The 20,629-nt window shown below is 39.0% G+C and overlaps 2 protein-coding genes across 2 annotated transcripts; both read right to left on the bottom strand.

Moving 5' to 3' along the window:
- Positions 1 to 177: 177 nt before the first annotated feature.
- On the bottom strand, positions 178 to 4,263 carry LOC120807235 (mucin-5AC). The gene is made up of 2 exons (XM_040159003.1): positions 958 to 4,263; positions 178 to 299 (listed from the first exon to the last, which is right to left on the bottom strand). Exons 1-2 carry the CDS (start codon positions 3,956 to 3,958, stop codon positions 178 to 180), a joined length of 3,123 nt encoding a protein of 1,040 aa, XP_040014937.1. The 5' UTR covers positions 3,959 to 4,263.
- A 7,036-nt stretch (positions 4,264 to 11,299) lies between these two features.
- Positions 11,300 to 14,672, bottom strand: mrps16 (mitochondrial ribosomal protein S16). The gene is made up of 4 exons (XM_040158603.1): positions 14,487 to 14,672; positions 14,186 to 14,216; positions 12,343 to 12,609; positions 11,300 to 11,744 (listed from the first exon to the last, which is right to left on the bottom strand). The coding sequence occupies exons 2-4, from the start codon at positions 14,196 to 14,198 to the stop codon at positions 11,602 to 11,604; spliced, it is 423 nt and encodes a 140-aa protein (XP_040014537.1). The 5' UTR covers positions 14,199 to 14,216; positions 14,487 to 14,672; the 3' UTR covers positions 11,300 to 11,601.
- Positions 14,673 to 20,629: the final 5,957 nt, after the last annotated feature.

Genomic DNA, 20,629 nt, shown 5'->3' with positions numbered 1-20,629 from the left:
GTGGAAGAAGGTGATGAGCCTATGGATTCACTTGTAGTGGACATTGGCACAGACTGTGTTGAAGAAGAAGGCAACACTATAGATGTTTGTTGAATGCCAGAGGTGAGCACTGTTGTTTCTTTAATGGTAGTTGCTTCACTTGTGGGAACAATGGTCGATGATAGTGACACCGTAGGTTCAATTGTTGATGTGGAAGTCATTGGTGGTGTTGAAAGAGTCGTTGAGACATCTGTAGGGAAGCACTTTGCATAGTTGATCTTGTGGTTTCAGTATTCTGAAGGGTTGAAGTTTGGATGGCACTGGTAGGTGTGGAAGAAGGTGATGAGCCTATGGATTCACTTGTAGTGGACACTGGCACAGACTGTGTTGAAGAAGAAGGCAACACTATAGAAGTTTGTGGAATGCCAGAGGTGAGCACTGTTGTTTCTTTAATGGTAGTTGCTTCACTTGTGGGAACAATGGTCGATGATAGTGACACCGTAGGTTCAATTGTTGATGTGGAAGTCATTGGTGGTGTTGAAAGAGTCGTTGAGACTTCAGTAGGGGAAGCACTTTGCATAGTTGATCTTGTGGTTTCAGTATTCTGAAGGGTTGAAGTTTGGATGGCACTGGTAGGTGTGGAAGAAGGTGATGAGCCTATGGATTCACTTGTAGTGGACACTGGCACAGACTGTGTTGAAGAAGAAGGCAACACTATAGAAGTTTGTGGAATGCCAGAGGTGAGCACTGTTGTTTCTTTAATGGTAGTTGCTTCACTTGTGGGAACAATGGTCGATGATAGTGACACCGTAGGTTCAATTGTTGATGTGGAAGTCATTGGTGGTGTTGAAAGAGTCGTTGAGACTTCAGTAGGGGAAGCACTTTGCATAGTTGATCTTGTGGTTTCAGTATTCTGAAGGGTTGAAGTTTGGATGGCACTGGTAGGTGTGGAAGAAGGTGATGAGCCTATGGATTCACTTGTAGTGGACACTGGCACAGACTGTGTTGAAGAAGAAGGCAACACTATAGAAGTTTGTGGAATGCCAGAGGTGAGCACTGTTGTTTCTTTAATGGTAGTTGCTTCACTTAGGGAACAATGGTCGATGATAGTGACACCGTGAGGTTCAATTGTTGATGTGGAAGTCATTGGTGGTGTTGAAAGAGTTGTTGAGACTTCAGTAGGGGAAGCACTTTGCATAGTTGATCTTGTGGTTTCAGTATTCTGAAGGGTTGAAGTTTGGATGGCACTGGTAGGTGTGGAAGAAGGTGATGAGCCTATGGATTCACTTGTAGTGGACACTGGCACAGACTGTGTTGAAGAAGAAGGCAACACTATAGAAGTTTGTGGAATGCCAGAGGTGAGCACTGTTGTTTCTTTAATGGTAGTTGCTTCACTTGTGGGAACAACAGTCGATGATAGTGACACCGTAGGTTCAATTGTTGATGTGGAAGTCATTGGTGGTGTTGAAAGAGTCGTTGAGACATCTGTCGGGGAAGCACTTGGCATAGTTGATCTTGTGGTTTCAGTATTCTGAAGGGTTGAAGTTTGGATGGCACTGGTAGGTGTGGAAGAAGGTGATGAGCCTATAGATTCACTTGTAGTGGACACTGGCACAGACTGTGTTGAAGAAGAAGGCAACACTATAGAAGTTTGTGGAATGCTAGAGGTGAGCACTGTTGTTTCTTTAATGGTAGTTGCTTCACTTGTGGGAACAATGGTCGATGATAGTGACACCGTAGGTTCAATTGTTGATGTGGAAGTCACCGGTGGTGTTAAAAGAGTCGTTGAGACTTCAGTAGGGGAAGCACTTTGCATAGTTGATCTTGTGGTTTCAGTATTCTGAAGGGTTGAAGTTTGGATGGCACTGGTAGGTGTGGAAGAAGGTGATGAGCCTATGGATTCACTTGTAGTGGACACCGGCACAGACTGTGCTGAAGAAGAAGGCAACACTATAGAAGTTTGTGGAATGCTAGAGGTGAGCACTGTTGTTTCTTTAATGGTAGTTGCTTCACTTGTGGGAACATCAGTCGATGATAGTGACACCGTAGGTTCAATTGTTGATGTGGAAGTCATTGGTGGTGTTGAAAGAGTTGTTGAGACTTCAGTAGGGGAAGCACTTTGCATAGTTGATCTTGTGGTTTCAGTATTCTGAAGGGTTGAAGTTTGGATGGTACTGGTAGGTGTGGAAGAAGGTGATGAGCCTATGGATTCACTTGTAGTGGTCACTGGCACAGACTGTGTTGAAGAAGAAGGCAACACTATAGATGTTTGTTGAATGCCAGAGGTGAGCACTGTTGTTTCTTTAATGGTAGTTGCTTCACTTGTGGGAACAATGGTCGATGATAGTGACACCGTAGGTTCAATTGTTGATGTGGAAGTCACCGGTGGTGTTGAAAGAGTTGCTGAGACTTCTGTGGGGGAAGCACTTTGCATAGTTGATCTTGTGGTTTCAGTATTCTGAAGGGTTGAAGTTTGGATGGCACTGGTAGGTGTGGAAGAAGGTGATGAGCCTATGGATTCACTTGTAGTGGACACCGGCACAGACTGTGTTGAAGAAGAAGGTAACACTATAGAAGTTTGTGGAATGCCAGAGGTGAGCGATGATGTTTCTTTAATGGTAGTTGCTTCACTTGTGGGAACAATGGTCGATGATAGTGAAACCGTAGGTTCAATTGTTGATGTGGAAGTCACCGGTGGTGTTGAAAGAGTTGCTGATACTTCAGTAGGGGAAGCACTTTGCATAGTTGATCTTGCGGTTTCAGTATTCTGAAGGGTTGAAGCTTGGATGGCACTGGTAGGTGTGGAAGAAGGTGAAGAGACTATGGATTCACTTGCAGTGGTCACTGGCACAGACTGTGTTGACGAAATAGGCAGCACTATAGAAGTTTGTTGAATGCCAGAGGTGAGCACTGTTGTTTCTTTAATGGTAGTTGCTTCACTTGTGTGAACAACAGTCGATGATAGAGACACTGTAGGTTCGATTGTTGACGTGGAAGTCATTGGTGGTGTTGAAAGAGTCGTTGAGACATCTGTGGGGGAAGCACTTTGCATAGTTGATCTTGTGGTTTCAGAATTCTGAAGGGTTGAAGTTTGGATGGCACTGGTAGGTGTGGAAGAAGGTGATGAGCCTATGGATTCACTTGTAGTGGACACTGGCACAGACTGTGTTGAAGAAGAAGGAAACACTATAGAAGTTTGTGGAATGCCAGAGGTGAGCACTGATGTTTCTTTAATGGTAGTTGCTTCACTTGTGGGAACAACAGTCGATGATAGTGACACCGTAGGTTCAATTGTTGATGTGGAAGTCATTGGTGGTGTTGAAAGAGTTGTTGAGACATCTGTGGGGGAAGCACTTTGCATAGTTGATCTTGTGGTTTCAGTATTCTGAAGGGTTGAAGTATGGATGGCACTGGTAGGTGTGGAAGAAGGTGATGAGCCTATGGATTCACTTGTAGTGGACACTGGCACAGACTGTGTTGAAGAAGAAGGCAACACTATAGAAGTTTGTGGAATGCTAGAGGTGAGCACTGATGTTTCTTTAATTGTAGTTGCGTCACTTGTGGGAACAATGGTCGATGATAGTGACACCGTAGGTTCAATTGTTGATGTGGAAGTCATTGGTGGTGTTGAAAGAGTCGTTGAGACATCTGTGGGGGAAGCACTTTGCATAGTTGATCTTGTGGTTTCAGTATTCTGAAGGGTTGAAGTTTGGATGGCACTGTTAGGTGTGGAAGAAGGTGATGAGCCTATGGATTCACTTGTAGTGGACACTGGCACAGACTGTGTTGAAGAAGAAGGCAACACTATAGAAGTTTGTGGAATGCCAGAGGTGAGCACTGTTGTTTCTTTAATGGTAGTTGCTTCACTTGTGGGAACAACAGTCGATGATAGTGACACCGTAGGTTCAATTGTTGATGTGGAAGTCATTGGTGGTGTTGAAAGAGTCGTTGAGACATCTGTGGGGGAAGCACTTTGCATAGTTGATCTTGTGGTTTCAGTATTCTGAAGGGTTGAAGTTTGGATGGCACTGGTAGGTGTGGAAGAAGGTGATGAGCCTATGGATTCACTTGTAGTGGACACTGGCACAGACTGTGTTGAAGAAGAAGGAAACACTATAGAAGTTTGTGGAATGCCAGAGGTGAGCACTGTTGTTTCTTTAATGGTAGTTGCTTCACTTGTGGGAACAATGGTCGATGATAGTGACACCGTAGGTTCAATTGTTGATGTGGAAGTCACCGGTGGTGTTGAAAGAGTCGTTGAGACTTCTGTGGGGGAAGCACTTTGCATAGTTGATCTTGCGGTTTCAGTATTCTGAAGGGTTGAAGCTTGGATGGCACTGGTAGGTGTGGAAGAAGGTGAAGAGACTATGGATTCACTTGCAGTGGTCACTGGCACAGACTGTGTTGACGAAATAGGCAGCACTATAGAAGTTTGTTGAATGCCAGAGGTGAGCACTGTTGTTTCTTTAATGGTAGTTGCTTCACTTGTGGGAACAACAGTCGATGATAGAGACACTGTAGGTTCAATTGTTGATGTGGAAGTCATTGGTGGTGTTGAAAGAGTCGTTGAGACATCTGTGGGGGAAGCACTTTGCATAGTTGATCTTGTGGTTTCAGTATTCTGAAGGGTTGAAGTTTGGATGGCACTGGTAGGTGTGGAAGAAGGTGATGAGCCTATGGATTCACTTGTAGTGGACACTGGCACAGACTGTGTTGAAGAAGAAGGCAACACTATAGAAGTTTGTGGAATGCCAGAGGTGAGCACTGTTGTTTCTTTAATGGTAGTTGCTTCACTTGTGGGAACAACAGTCGATGATAGTGACACCGTAGGTTCAATTGTTGATGTGGAAGTCATTGGTGGTGTTGAAAGAGTTGCTGAGACTTCAGTAGGGGAAGCACTTTGCATAGTTGATCTTGTGGTTTCAGTATTCTGAAGGGTTGAAGTTTGGATGGCACTGGTAGGTGTGGAAGAAGGTGATGAGCCTATGGATTCACTTGTAGTGGACACTGGCACAGACTGTGTTGAAGAAGAAGGCAACACTATAGAAGTTTGTGGAATGCCAGAGGTGAGCACTGTTGTTTCTTTAATGGTAGTTGCTTCACTTGTGGGAACAATGGTCGATGATAGTGACACCGTAGGTTCAATTGTTGATGTGGAAGTCATTGGTGGTGTTGAAAGAGTTGTTGAGACTTCAGTAGGGGAAGCACTTTGCATAGTTGATCTTGTGGTTTCAGTATTCTGAAGGGTTGAAGTTTGGATGGCACTGGTAGGTGTGGAAGAAGGTGATGAGCCTATGGATTCACTTGTAGTGGACACTGGCACAGACTGTGTTGAAGAAGAAGGCAACACTATAGAAGTTTGTGGAATGCCAGAGGTGAGCACTGTTGTTTCTTTAATGGTAGTTGCTTCACTTGTGGGAACAACAGTCGATGATAGTGACACCGTAGGTTCAATTGTTGATGTGGAAGTCATTGGTGGTGTTGAAAGAGTCGTTGAGACATCTGTGGGGGAAGCACTTTGCATAGTTGATCTTGTGGTTTCAGTATTCTGAAGGGTTGAAGTTTGGATGGCACTGTTAGGTGTGGAAGAAGGTGATGAGCCTATGGATTCACTTGTAGTGGACACTGGCACAGACTGTGTTGAAGAAGAAGGCAACACTATAGAAGTTTGTGGAATGCCAGAGGTGAGCACTGTTGTTTCTTTAATGGTAGTTGCTTCACTTGTGGGAACAATGGTCGATGATAGTGACACCGTAGGTTCAATTGTTGATGTGGAAGTCATTGGTGGTGTTGAAAGAGTCGTTGAGACTTCTGTGGGGGAAGCACTTTGCATAGTTGATCTTGTGGTTTCAGTATTCTGAAGGGTTGAAGTTTGGATGGCACTGGTAGGTGTGGAAGAAGGTGATGAGCCTATGGATTCACTTGTAGTGGACACTGGCACAGACTGTGTTGAAGAAGAAGGCAACACTATAGAAGTTTGTGGAATGCCAGAGGTGAACACTGTTGTTTCTTTAATGGTAGTTGCTTCACTTGTAGAACAATGGTCGATGATAGTGACACCGTAGGTTCAATTGTTGATGTGGAAGTCATTGGTGGTGCTGAAAGAGTTGTTGAGACTTCAGTAGGGGAAGCACTTGGCATAGTTGATCTTGTGGTTTCAGTATTCTGAAGGGTTGAAGTTTGGATGGCACTGTTAGGTGTGGAAGAAGGTGAAGAGACTATGGATTCACTTGCAGTGGTCACTGGCACAGACTGTGTTGACGAAATAGGCAGCACTATAGAAGTTTGTTGAATGCCAGAGGTGAGCACTGTTGTTTCTTTAATGGTAGTTGCTTCACTTGTGGGAACAACAGTCGATGATAGTGACACCGTAGGTTCAATTGTTGATGTGGAAGTCATTGGTGGTGTTGAAAGAGTTGCTGAGACTTCAGTAGGGGAAGCACTTGGCATAGTTGATCTTGTGGTTTCAGTATTCTGAAGGGTTGAAGTTTGGATGGCACTGGTAGGTGTGGAAGAAGGTGATGAGCCTATGGATTCACTTGTAGTGGACACTGGCACAGACTGTGTTGAAGAAGAAGGCAACACTATAGAAGTTTGTGGAATGCCAGAGGTGAGCAATGATGTTTCTTTAATGGTAGATGCTTCACTTGTGGGAAAAACAGTCGATGATAGTGAAACAGTAGGTTCAACTTTTGATGTGGAAGTCATTGGTGGTGTTGAAAGAGTTGTTGAGACTTCAGTAGGGGAAGCACTTTGCATAGTTGATCTTGTGGTTTCAGTATTCTGAAGGGTTGAAGTTTGGATGGCACTGGTAGGTGTGGAAGAAGGTGATGAGCCTATGGATTCACTTGCAGTGGTCACTGGCACAGACTGTGTTGATGAAATAGGCAACACTATAGAAGTTTGTGGAATGCCAGAGGTGAGCACTGTTGTTTCTTTAATGGTAGTTGCTTCACTTGTGGGAACAATGGTCGATGATAGTGACACCGTAGGTTCAATTGTTGATGTGGAAGTCATTGGTGGTGTTGAAAGAGTTGTTGAGACATCTGTGGGGGAAGCACTTTGCATAGTTGATCTTGTGGTTTCAGTATTCTGAAGGGTTGAAGTTTGGATTGCACTGGTAGGTGTGGAAGAAGGTGATGAGCCTATGGATTCACTTGTAGTGGACACTGGCACAGACTGTGTTGAAGAAGAAGGCAACACTATAGAAGTTTGTGGAATGCCAGAGGTGAGCACTGTTGTTTCTTTAATGGTAGTTGTTTCACTTGTGGGAACAATGGTCGATGATAGTGACACCGTAGGTTCAATTGTTGATGTGGACGTTACCGGTGGTGTTGAAAGAGTTGTTGAGACTTCAGTAGGGGAAGCACTTTGCATAGTTGATCTTGTGGTTTCAGTATTCTGAAGGGTTGAAGTTTGGATGGCACTGGTAGGTGTGGAAGAAGGTGATGAGCCTATGGATTCACTTGTCTTGGTCGCTGGCATAGACTGTGTTGAAGAAGGATGAATGCTAGAGATGAACCTTGATGTTTCTTTAATGGTTGTTGTTTCACTTGGGGGAACAACAGTCGATGATAGCGACACCATAGGTTCAATTATTGTTCTGGAAATATTGATTTTTCTTGTTTCTAGTGAGTCAGTCTTATACTGTTGGTGTCTTTCTTCCTGTAAAGGTCTAATTTCTAAAACCTCTGACTGTCCATTTATTTTCATGTTTATTTTTGTCAGATTCTTCCATTTATAGTTGTCCGCTATCTGTGGTTTCATCCATGTTCCATCAGGTTGATCTTGTTTTGAATTTTGATTTCCTGTCAAAACAAAATTTGTGCATGATACATATATCTTTCAGTGCAGAGTAATTTGAATCAAAATCTACGTTTTATGTCAAAAATCAATATGTATGTAATAATATTATTGTTTCAACGTCTTCTTAGAACTACCCCAAAGTCTAAGTCAATCCTTTCTGCAAAGTTAATAATATTGACACACTCTTTCCCCGTTTTTTTTTTGTTGTCAGCGTCATTTTCTTTCACTGCAGAAGTGCAAAGGCTGGCTTTTAGATTTAGTTTTAATTTAATAATAACTAAGGTCCCTCAAAAATTAAACTCCCTTCTTTCAATGTTGAACAGGCTTTATTTTACATATCTCAAGGGGCACATATCTAACATCTGTGTAATGCTCGTATTCTTACAACATTCGATTTCTGCAATTATTAACTGCTAGTCATTATACAGTTAGTATCAGTTATTTTCCTGTTATGTGTACTGTACTGGTTTCATTGAATTGAGATGTCACCAATGAAAAATTTACAGTCAAGTACTAAGAGGATCGTAATCGTTAAAAAATGAACTAACAGAACAATGTAATAACTTATCCGTGTAAAGATGTATTTAAAAAATTATGCAATTGTAAATTTGTAGTCAGTAATATAGGTCATATAAGGGATAATCAATGTAAGTCATGATTTGGACTTAAAGATTTGGCACAAAAAAATGCACAAAATATTACTGCAGATGACTTATAATTTTAATTAACTAACCAAAATAAGTAATTTTTTGTGAAAATTACTGTTCCAAAAATAACACATCTATTGAGTACAAATAACCTGAAAGTTATTGTGTGAGGATTAATGTGTATGTTAACAGCGAGGAGCAGATTCTTTCTATTTGTACTTTCAACATTAATAGCAGTTTTTCCTGAAAGATTGTCACGGCTAAAACTAATAATGTCAAAATTTAATAACTATAAATATACTGCCTAATGATATCAGTGTTAAGAGGGTTACGTGTAAAATTATTCTTAAGTAAATTAAGGTGATTGTGGCTCACCTGGTTATGCAATAAAGAATTACAGAAATCACACTTACCCTTTTTTTGTGCAAAGACCACACAGAATGCAATGAGCATGATGACCAAAAAAGTAAGGATTATAAGAATGGTGGAAAACCTCCTCCAGTTACAGGATCGCAAGTAAATCCACTTTTTCATTTTCCTTTACATTCAGGTAATCATCCAAAAGATGTAAAGCTGAAGTTTTTCAATTGATGCAATGTCTTTCGCTCCATGAACATGTATGCATATGCACGAAGCCAAGTAATTTAATTGTTCTGTTATATTTCAATCTCACAGCAAACGCCCAATGAACTTCCAATGTGTCATCAATGATCAACTAGTAAACTGAGGCTGTTACTGATGCAGTGCCCTCCCTTGGCAAACCTTCTACATATTCTGACATGGCATTGCAGGGATTTATGAAGTTCCCTGAAAGTACACTCACACCCTGTACTTGTTTGTTTACAAAGGTCAAGATTACCTTGTCTACTTCAGTAATGCTGAAGTGGACAAGGACTAAGGACTAAGGTGTGAGTGGGTGAGGTTGGTTGGTGTTATTCTAGCAAAAAAAGAGTAATTACCTAATGTTAAATTATTAACCATTACTTATTGTCAGTGACACCAGTGATATGTGTCATGCAAATGCTGGCATTTTTCATTCACTAAGGGCTGGCTAACAAATATAGTGTATGAACCATAATGCTCTCTAAAAGTGAAACCGCATTTTATTTGTCTTTTTTGATTATAAAGAAATATGTACATTTTGTGACACTTGCTCCAACAAGCGTATTGTTTTGTGTTTCCTCAGTTATGCATTGCACTGTTGATATATATGTTTAGTGTCTTACAGCACTGAGGTAGCCTAGACTTATACTGCCTGTTTATCCATCAGTAGAGTGTAATTCTGCAGCTTTGTTACAGATTTTTTTGTAAAATCCACAGCAAACAGTTTATTCATCCTGTACATATAAGTACAAAAACTGTTTTTAATAGATGGTTATTAAAATAATTTGATATAATTATTATATAATCAGCTGGACATGATGGAGAAGGTCACACGACTCTAATTTAGGGAATATTACACTGAGCAAAACACTGACAATACAGTCAACTGAACTGAATAGTCATGCTATAAATAGACTGTTAGACATGATCACAGCCAGGTTAATAACTGGTGTCAATAGCAACAAGAATAAATGAGCTATGGAGAGCACCTCCACGCCTTTGTTTGCTTATTGGAAATAATTTCTGAAATGCTACGCAACAGTATTTTTCTGCTCACTGCATCATGGTAGATTGCAATAATTTCATAATACAGTTGAAATTATTTGGGATATTCTTTTTTTTTTTTTTTTTTACGAATATGTTCTCTTATGTCTATTGGTAACTACCATGAGTGGAACTGCTGACCATAATTTTTCAGCAGTTCCCTGCTGCTTTTTAATTTCATAGGTTGGGAATTCTCAGCAAGCCAGCAAGTTAAAGGATCAAACTGATTGCTCCACAATCGCAAAGGTAATAAAGCATTATCAATGGCAGGACTATTTTTAGATTTTTATTTGTTCTTGCTGGACTCTCATATGGACACCTGGGTGTTGTCAGGTGTGTTTTGGCTCCAATTTGTCTTTTTATCACTAGCTGATTGACACATACCACACTTGTGGGTTTGATATGAACCTGTTCAAGCACAAAACGCCTGTGAGGATAAGCATGTGACAAGCACAACAGATAACAGTTTATATACGGTATACTAGTGAAAAACCATAATTTAAATATGAATTATATTTCAGTTCAATTACAGTGTTGGTGGTACTTCATTAAATGATTTGTACATCTAGGTGTTATTATGTCTTATAGAGATCAATATGCTATAACCATTGCTTTTTCCCCATCATAATCAGGTTAAATCTACTCTGCAACTGACTTTTTCAGAAGTCTGAAACTGATTAAGTTTTCATTTCATTTTTGTGGGCAGTGTTGGAGCTTGAAGTAGAAAAAAAATATACATGTGTCTTGGAAATAGAAAACAGATGATTTACTGTATCATGATTCCAAAAATACTGACCAACCTTACGTTACTTCTGGTAGCGAGCAGTAAGTTTCCAGTTTACACATTGTACTGTGTTTCCATGACACACAGTACAGTACATAGGAGGAGAATTTGTTATTGCGCCACAAGGAACCAAGTGCTGTAAAACTTACCAAATATCATATCAACAAACCCACCCACTTCTGATTTCTTTCTTTCTTTGTGTTTCCCATTACTGGCGTTCACTCTTGATTTATGGTGTAAATTCAAATAAAAAAAAAAAGGAAGAAAACAGACAAAGGGGGGGGGGGGGGGGGGGGGTCGCAAAGTTCACGAGTCATTTTCAAAAGAAACAAATAAAATTAAGTGCTGGCATTCTTGGTGCGAATTGTTCTTAAATGTCCTACAAAAGTTAGAGAGAGCGTAACAGAGAAAAAACTGCAACTTAACCCCAAACAAATGCAATAATATTCAAATACTTTAATTAAGTCACATAAAATAGTAAATAGAAAAAAAACAACTGCCTGTTATGGCACTCCACTCTCATGAACATGAAGCCACTGAATTTTATGAAGCATCAGTTATAATATAATTTGTTCATAAAGACCAGTGAAGCAAATAGGACTACAATATGCCATTTCTGAAATTTCCACGAATAATCCAGGCCAAAATGTCAGGAAACAAAATCGATAAGTTTTCTTCCCAAATAATGGCAACATCCTTTGGTACTCAACAGTCGCAGACAGTTCCCAGCTTTAATTCTCACACTTCGGCCTGCTTCTGTCCCACCTCCAGACCTTCCTCTGTTCCTTTTGCTGTTGCTGTGTCTGTCAGCTCCGTTTGGGCTCTACAACGCTCTGCCTCTGTTATCGTCATGGGGTGCAGAGGGAAGAATCCTGCCAACCCTGCCGAAAGAGAGAAGGGAGAGAGAAAGACCACAACTTTCACTATGAGCTTTTTCAGCTAACTGTAGCAGAGACATTGCCCAGGCTTGCCAAAATATTTTAGGGACTGAAGGAGCGGATGCATCATCATTTTATGAAAATTAGAATTCCTTGTAACTGTCCTAAATACATTTAGTTATAAGCATGTTATTACCCCAACTTGTGGATTTTTGGAGAACCAACCATGTGACACGTTAGATGCATGTTAAGACCATGAATAGCATATTTGATCGGTGTCTCCTCAATTTTTTAAACAAGAGAGCATGGATGACTTGCTTGAGGGCAAAGTGAAAATGTAATAGTACTAGACGCTAGTGATGATTTATGGTAGCAGATAATATAAAAACGAGTCAGAGATTTCAAAGAGCAGTCAACAAAAAGAGGTATCTCTCAAGATGAATACTCCCTAAAATGATTAGTGCTCATAAAAGTTGGATGGATGGTCCTCCCTCATTCAACAAATCATTATGGGCAGGGGAATTCTCTGGACAAACTGACAAAAAAAATTGTGCAATGTGGATCCACCTTGAAATTATAGCCTTGTGTAGTGAATACACACCTAGAAGTTTAGCCACTGGCTTTGTAGGGTGTGCACCGCAGCCGATCCAGTACTTGAGTCGGTCAAAGTTGAAGCTGACAAGTTTCTCGTTGTAGATGTTAGGGAGGGGGTCGTAGGAACCCAGCTGCTCAATATATTTACCATCTCTTGCCCTCTTGTTGTAAGCTGCCACGATGCGATAAAAGGGTCTGTTAGCTTGTTTGTGGCCTGCAAGAGCCAGTCGGATGACCACGTAGCCCCCATGGTACTTCTTTAGGAGGAGTGATGCTGCAGAAGGAAATGAGCACAGGAAGCATTGTTGAAGACAAAAAAATGAGCATATTGTAACTGTTTAACACCTCACTGCATCAGTGAGAGATGCAAAACCCATTTTATACATTAAAGGCTGCACTGTCGGAAGTCTTGACTACCTTGTGCAAGTCATTTCCCGAGCAGCAGATCTCCAATCATGAAATCTTGTTTACATCACAGATTGAGATCATACTTAGCAACCCAACTGTAGTTTTCCACGCCACTTTAATCGCACCTAGCTAAGACTAATGTAGACTAAAATCCCACCTTTACAATGTTCAGTTTTTATTAACACGGTTTTAGAGCGATGTGGATTCACCCTGATGATCATTTTGGAGGCTGTAGCCTGTGTGTTGTGTTGTGAATTATTTCTAACATTTAATTTATCCTAATAATATAAATGTGGTGGACAAAATATAAGAAATACTTCTCAACAAAACAAATCAAAACAAAATGTAATACTTAAACCAATATAAATGTTTGGCTACACATTTTCTAGATGTAATATTTGGCAACACTTTATAATAATACAGCCTGCAATTTATACTGTGATTTCATTGTACGAGTCATGTACCAATAAAATATTCCTACTGATACTTATAGTTATGACGATAGAAGAGAACAATGACACTAGGGGGAACAACTGAATAGCAGTTGGGCATTTTAGAGGAAAACAGAAATAAATTTAACTATGTACTTCTGCAAGTAGTGGTTATCCACAAGATCCGGTGCTGGGTAAGTTTGGGGAAATGGCATTACCCTGCTCTTACTAGGTAAGCAAAAGAATCTAAATAATAATTAATATGTTCATCATTACACATTAAACATTAGCTACACATATGTTCGATCTAAAGGTTATGATATTTCTTTATCATGTTTTAGTTTTTCCTCCTCAGATGACCAGAAACCTTCCACAGCAGTGCACATGACAAAAGGTAGGCTTTTTTCTCCTCCAGCCTACCTGTTATGAGTTGTTGCAGTGCTAGACTTCAATGCCTGCTACTGCTAGGAACAAATTTTTGTAATTGAGCGCCCCTCTTTTTAATGTATTTCCTCTTGCACATTGCAATAACATTTGTTAATGAGTGAAACTACAACCTGCATTTTACATTACAGATCAAACTAAGATATGGTATTTGCACTGTAATATAATGTAAGGCTGTTCTCCCCTTTTTACTCTTTCATTATAGAAAAAGAAGAAGGTTGTCAACATTTTTCCAAAGTTTTCCCTTTTTTTTTTCACTATGTAGGTACTCAGTATTAAACACAAATACTTGGGATTTGAATCTATTTCTTCTTTCCTTTAAAATGCCCAGTTGTTACTTCCTTGTTCTCTATAGTCTTGCTTTCTTCTTTAAATATCAGTAGGAACCGGACAGTATTTTATGAGTGCCTTATTCATACAAGGAAGTTACACTGTGATAGTCGGGCTGTATAATTAAAGTGTTACATAACATTTACTTATCTTGTTTAAACTACACCCCAGTCTTTGCTGACACAAGACAGAAACATGACAGCTGCCAAGATGTGCCTGTTCATACTGAATACTCACATAAATGGACCATGGTGTTCACTGGATTATCCTGCAACAGACAAAAAAAAAAAAAATCCCCTTTAAACTAGTGTATATTTAGCTCTGAAACTTTCTATAAACAACGCCATCATTGTTTCACACCGTCACACATTTACAGTAAACATGTAAAGTAAATTAATACGATTATAGGGCTACTAAACTACACCACAATGTCATTAGATGTTCACGGTGCACCTCTGGAGCTGCTAGCGGCTAACTTTAGCCTCTCTGGTTTGTAGAATACGTGCTGTCTAGAAATGAGCAAAATTAAGCGAAATACCTCTGAGGATGTTGAGCCTCGTAAAGCGAAATCTGCCCTGATGTCGCCTCTTGTGTATTCCCTGGACAGTCTATGAGACAGACGGTTATAAGCGGTTTGTTTTCAGCACAAGAAGTAATGTGACATTTCTCAGTGTGCGGCCATGTTTTGAAAGGGAAGTGACGCAGCCGACTCGGCGTCGTTGCGTTACCGTGACACTAGATGGCGCTGTTGCACCGCTTTTCTCTCCGAGGACCTGCACTAAACACCCGTGCTGGCGCCGTTGCTCAGAGTTTGCAATGTGAACGTTTGTGTTTTAGTCAAAAATAACACGTTGCATCTCTTTAGAAGAAAGAATTACAGCCTTTAAAATGCCCCTTAAAATTTTCTTGTAAAATAAGATAAGATACTAGACAGAAACATTATTGCATTTACGTTGTTATGATGTAGTTTTATCAGGCCTATTTGTTGTCACTTGTGGTCAGAGGTGGTAAAGGTAAACAGGTCCTTAGTTTTTTCTGTCATGCCAAATATCTGGCCTGTCCCACACGGGATAACAAGACACTGCTATTCTACAAAACATTCAACTCCCAGCAACACATATACAAAAACAAAAGAGCAAAAAAAAAAAAAAAAAAAAAAGTGACATTAGAAGTACTTCTATCAAATAACAATATTTACATGGAGTAGTAATAACACACTGTAAAAACTCTGCAAGCACAGACGCATTAAAAGGCAAAATGTAACAGTATGAGAAGTAAAATTAAGCCTACTCATCACACAGAATCGTCCCTTTCTGAGTTTTATAGGCTAATATTTATTGTGGCTACTACATTATACTATTGGATTATTATTAATGATGTGCATTGACATGTAAGCAGCATTTTAATCTTTTAGCTGGAGAAAAATTTGACTAATTTCTACTGTTATATATTTTCTCAGTAATTTAATTTATGTCATATAGTATAAACAGATCTTGTGCTTTGTTTGTCAAATCTTAACCTAGTTACTACAGCTGTCAAATAAATGTAGATGGGTAAAATCTACAATATCTATACAACAACAATATTACCCTGGAGTAGCTGAGTAGAAGTATAAATTAGCATACAATGGAAATATTCTAATAATGTAAAATCACTTAAGTACAATTGTTGAATACTTACACTAAGTTACTTTGTACCACTGCTTTTGGTGGTAAATTAAACCGATGTTAGAGCCTTATTAGTGTGTAGTAGCTACATTTATTCTTCTGTTGCACTCATTTAATGTCTCTGTGGATAAGTACATTAGCACAATGGAGAAGCACATTGCGATTAGTACAATGCAGCTAAATGCCTAAAATGCGTGGACGTGTAAATGTACTCAAACTTACCTAAATGAAAAGCTTCGTTAGTTTCTAGTTCTGATGAGGGAAATGGGGCTGAAATGAAGATACAACACAAACAGCAGTTTTTACCTCTATAATAATGTTTAATGTTGCGATCTATTACTCAAAGACAGGCTCTCAGTGTTGTAAGTCATATAATCTTTCACATTGTTCTGTGTGTAATTTCTATTCTACATGTGTCGTGTATCTTCTATCAGCAACGCACTGAGTTTCAAATCAGTTTCTGCTGCTGACCCCAGCAGAGATGAGATGCTGATTTCCTGAGAACGTTCATGAATTCAGGGGTCACTGCTTTGCCTGATGTCGTCTGAGTACACAGAGACACCGCCCACAGTCTTGGAACATGGTGATTTCACACTCCTGTTGTGTAAAGCTTGTTTTCCTCTGTGTGTGTGTGTGTGTGTGTGTGTGTGTGTGTGTCTGTCTGTGTGTGTGTGTGTGTGTGTGACAGACACATGGTTTTCTGTGAGGGGAGGTCACTGAAGACACACAAAAGAGATGGGCCCTTGTTTGTAATTCTGACAATATCCTACTGTCCCTGCGTGATTCTTCATACATAAAGCCAGCAATGACTTATAACCGATTACAAACAGATAAAAGAGAGTAGGACCGTACCTAAGAATATTTGTAAAATACTTGTGTTTCATTGGTTTAATTATACCCCCGTCCGATCACATCTATTTGAAATGCTTTCAGCAAAGAATAAATACAAGGTTGCCACTTTATGCATTGCAATTTCTTCTGTGAGGTAGACTAACTAACTTGTCTAGATTATGAACCACTGTAGTTGTGATGTTATTGCAAATCAATTTACCATTTTCAAGGGAAACATGACAAACACAAAAGACAGACTGCCTCAATTATCAGAATAAAATGTACTTAATAGTATAGTGTATTTAAAACAAATCTAATTGACATTATGTAAAATACTATCCAAACACATACACACATCTGTCATTGAAAAGAATAACCAAATTACAAGCATATTAGTTCAGAAACATTTTTACATTTTGTCAGCTTGGTTTGTCACAGAAATCATTTCAGTAACTAGGTAAACAACGCAACATAAAACACTTTCTTCTCAACAAGCAGGGCTGAAATTTTGAAAGGAAAGTGTTATTATTGAGTTGACCACGTTTTTTACTGCGTAAAAATCTGAAAATGAATAGAGGCTTTACACAGTTAGGCAGCAAACAAAATGCATCTTACATGGTGAATCGGCAATGCGTGATTATCTGAACGGTGACATTGATTCAAGTTGTGGCTCAGTCTCTCGTGAGGACCCCATGCTCTTTGGGATACCAAGACGAGTTGTTCCTCTTCTAATCATCTGTGACAGTTCAGTTAGAGACGCTCAGATGACCAAATATTTTACTTGGAAAAAAAGCAAAAGGAGTCTGCTTTAAACGAAGACGCCTGTTCCAGAAATTGTTGTCAAAGATGTCTGAATTTAATTTGACTATGTGGAAGATGTTACTAATGTCTTCTTAACACTGAGCTTGCTCTTACATTGCGCACGAACAAACACCTCTCACTACCTCTGGAAGCTGAATTTAAGCAACATTTGAAATAATTTTCAGGTCATGGGTTTATTATCTAGTCCTTCACTTCTTTCTATATTTTCTTTCATAGTTTTTAATGTCAATTTATGGGGTTAAGTTTACAATTTCAGCTAAATCGATGTCTGTTTTTTCTCTGCAGTGTTATAAATGTAATAGATCTTTCTTTATTAACCTATTTGAGTTTAGAATCTCAAAATTGCTTTGTTTTGACTCTGTTCCAAACAGATATCTCTAAAATTGCAGAAATGCATGTGGTCTTTTTGGGTCTTTTAAGATTTTTGTTCACATAATTACAATGAATTTGAAATATTGAATGATATAGAACTTTGGTCGGACTTGTGTCAAGTCAGTGTATGAGCTGGTGGTGCAGCAAGGATTACACTTTCTGGCATCGTTAGTGTCTGTGACTGACAAAAAAAAAAAAAAAAATCACAGGAAATAAAGTAATAGTTGAATATTTTGTGAAAGACCTTTCCTTGTTTTTTGGCAAATATGAAACTAGAGCCAGCAGACGATTAGCTTAGGTTAGCTCAAAGACTTAAAATACAGGGAATCAGCTATCCTGGCTCTGTCCCCCCGTAACAGAATCCACCTACCAGCATCTCCGAAGCTCACTAATGAACATGTTATATTTTGTATGTTTAATCCATACATAAACCAAAATGTAAAAACAACAATTCACTGTTTTACCAGTGTTATGCGCTGGACTATTTCTTTGCTCCCTTGGTTATCTGGCAGCTGTTTACATACACATGTTAAATCATGAGCTCTAGAGGTGCTGATAGGCAGATTTTTTTAGTGCAGGACAGAGCCAGGCTAACTGTTTCCCCTTGTCTCCATGCTTTATGCTAAGCTAAGCTAACCTGCAGCTGGCTGTATAGTCTTAACGGACAAATGTTGGAGTGCTATCAGTCTTCTAACCTGATTCTGGGCATGAAAGTGAATAAGTGTGTTTCCCAAAACGCCATGTCAAATATTTTTTCAATCTTACATTGGATTCAGAACTTTGTTTATTAGGGAATTTTACAAATATTTGTGCATATCTAAAATATTCTCACAAAAAACATTTTTAAAATAGGTTTATATGTTGCTAGAAAGTGTATAGCAACCACATGAAAGTCAGCCACTCTCTACAGCAAGATGGTTTTCAGAAAAGAAAATCTGTGTCACCAATTTGAAGATCACTTACAGTCCAGAAAGGTATATACTACCTTCTGAAAGATGAACAAATTACCTATATTGGTGGAATAACTGTTACAAGCATTTAATAATCTTTGTTAAACGTTAACAGCCTGTCTTGGTAGCGTCTCTTCCTGTGTATTGAACATGTTTTTTCTGTTTCACTTGTATATGGGTTGGGGTGGGAAGGATCTGAACTAGTGTCTGTTTATTTGTTTGGTGTCTTTTGTTAAATTTGAAAGCTTGAAAATGAAATATTTAAAAAAAAAGTAGAAGAAATCTAAAATTGCATCTTGCCAGACTTGAATGTTCCCTTTTTTCCTACCTGCTTGTTTTCAGGCTTGGAGCCACTTGAAGCACATACATGAAGTGTAAGAAAGCATCTTGGACAGGACCATGGAAATACTGTATAGACGGTCATTTATACAGTTTGAGCAATGTTGACTCTCCAGTTCCCTTGGATGTCTTTGTCCGTCATTGTCCACATCACCACAAGAAAGGTTCCCTGTGCTGAATGAGATGTAAATTACACACCAGAGGTGAACTTTCATTTTTGGTCTGTGGAACATTGAAATACCACACAAGAGGAAACACCAGAGTCAGACCTGGATTCTTGTGTTAACCACTGAATTGCTGTGTCACCCCAACCTCTTAAACGGCTTGAACTATTTTATGCTACTTATTTCTAACCACCATTTCTATACCAAATAATACATTTTCTAAGGTGGATTATCAGGAAAACAACCCGTCAAAGTGGTTGTTTAGACTGAATGACAGCCAAAATCTTTCTGATTACCCTTGGGTAAATTATCTTTATAATAACATTTATGTTTCTGTATTTTCAAACCTCCATATTGAGTTTAACATTACGAGAAACTGTTATATAACTGTGCTATATAAGTATGATATTCTCATTTATTATGTGTTGTGATTTTAATACCATATACATTCACCAGGAACTAAAGTCACTGACAACAATGAACATCTGCTTACATCTACATTATAATGTGTTATAAACCGTTACTGCTTATTAATACTAAATAGGGGTGGTTAAAATAAAGTGATACCATTTTTTACATTGGTTTATTTATCGTAATTCCTCTCAAGAATTTTTCTTTTCCTAAGAAAATGCAGTGTTGGAGGTGTTCATCTAAAATCATGCAAACTCACAAGCTCCATGTCTGCTTGAAGAAAGCGTACTTGTGTGTAAGTTTACATTGAGGATTGTATTTCAGACTTGTGTATTTTTCACAACATGGCTGTTTTATGTTGTTTTAGGTTTATTTTTTGAAAGAAACAGCATATGCATAAGTTCTTCAGTTCGGTTAGTCAGGATAATGGACCTTTTCAATCACAGGCGCCATGTGACTTCTACTCTGTGAGCTCTTTGTGATGCCCTCTGCTTTTTTAAGCATCTGTGTCCAGCTTGAGCAGAGATAGACGTTATGGTTGCGGAGAGCACCTAATGGGAAGACAGGATTTGGTCACAGATGGGGGGTCAAGTGATCTCCCTTCTCTGGAAGGATCTTTCAGATGGTTGTGGTGAGACTAATTGTGATAGCATGCAAAATGGAGGCATTACTTTTATCTTCATTAACAAAGAGACTTTTTCTTTTTATGTTACATTTTCCCCCTAAGATTTGTCTACTCTTGCAGCCATTGATTAAAGGAAAAATGTTAGGGTATGGAGTGTTTTAACTGTATTAAAATATTGTTTTTAATCATTTACATCTTGCACAATACAACCTCGTCAACAGCTTTAGCTTCGAGAAACTAACCACTTTCTGTGGGGCTTAAACGCAGTCTAATTTAACATCATGTAGGTCTTTAATACCAGGATAAAGCTACATTTCAGAAACCGAAAGTTCAAAGATAGTCATATACTGCATGTATGCAAGGTTGACTTTATTCTACATCAGCACCAGAAGAAGGAGGTAGTGCAAAAATAAATTCAATTAAACCTCACTTAAAGCAAATGTTTGTGACCTTTTCTTTTTTTCTTTTTACATTTAGAAAAAATACCTTTATGCCTGTCT

The sequence above is a fragment of the Xiphias gladius genome, chromosome 21, assembly GCF_016859285.1.
Source record: "Xiphias gladius isolate SHS-SW01 ecotype Sanya breed wild chromosome 21, ASM1685928v1, whole genome shotgun sequence".
In the NCBI taxonomy this organism is placed as follows: Eukaryota; Metazoa; Chordata; class Actinopteri; order Istiophoriformes; family Xiphiidae; genus Xiphias; species Xiphias gladius.
Note: the sequence above shows the minus strand (reverse complement) of the source record. Positions and strands in the feature narration are given on the sequence as shown.

Coding starts and splice junctions, on each gene's coding strand:
- LOC120807235 (XM_040159003.1), bottom strand. CDS start 3,958: ATGCAAAGTGCTTCCCCCACAGATGTCTCAACGACTCTTTCAACACCA. Junction 300..957: donor TGTGCCAGTGTCCACTACAA/GTGAATCCATAG, acceptor CACACCTACCAG/TGCCATCCAAACTTCAACCC.
- mrps16 (XM_040158603.1), bottom strand. Junction 11,745..12,342: donor GCCAGTGGCTAAACTTCTAG/GTGTGTATTCAC, acceptor CTCTTTCGGCAG/GGTTGGCAGGATTCTTCCCT.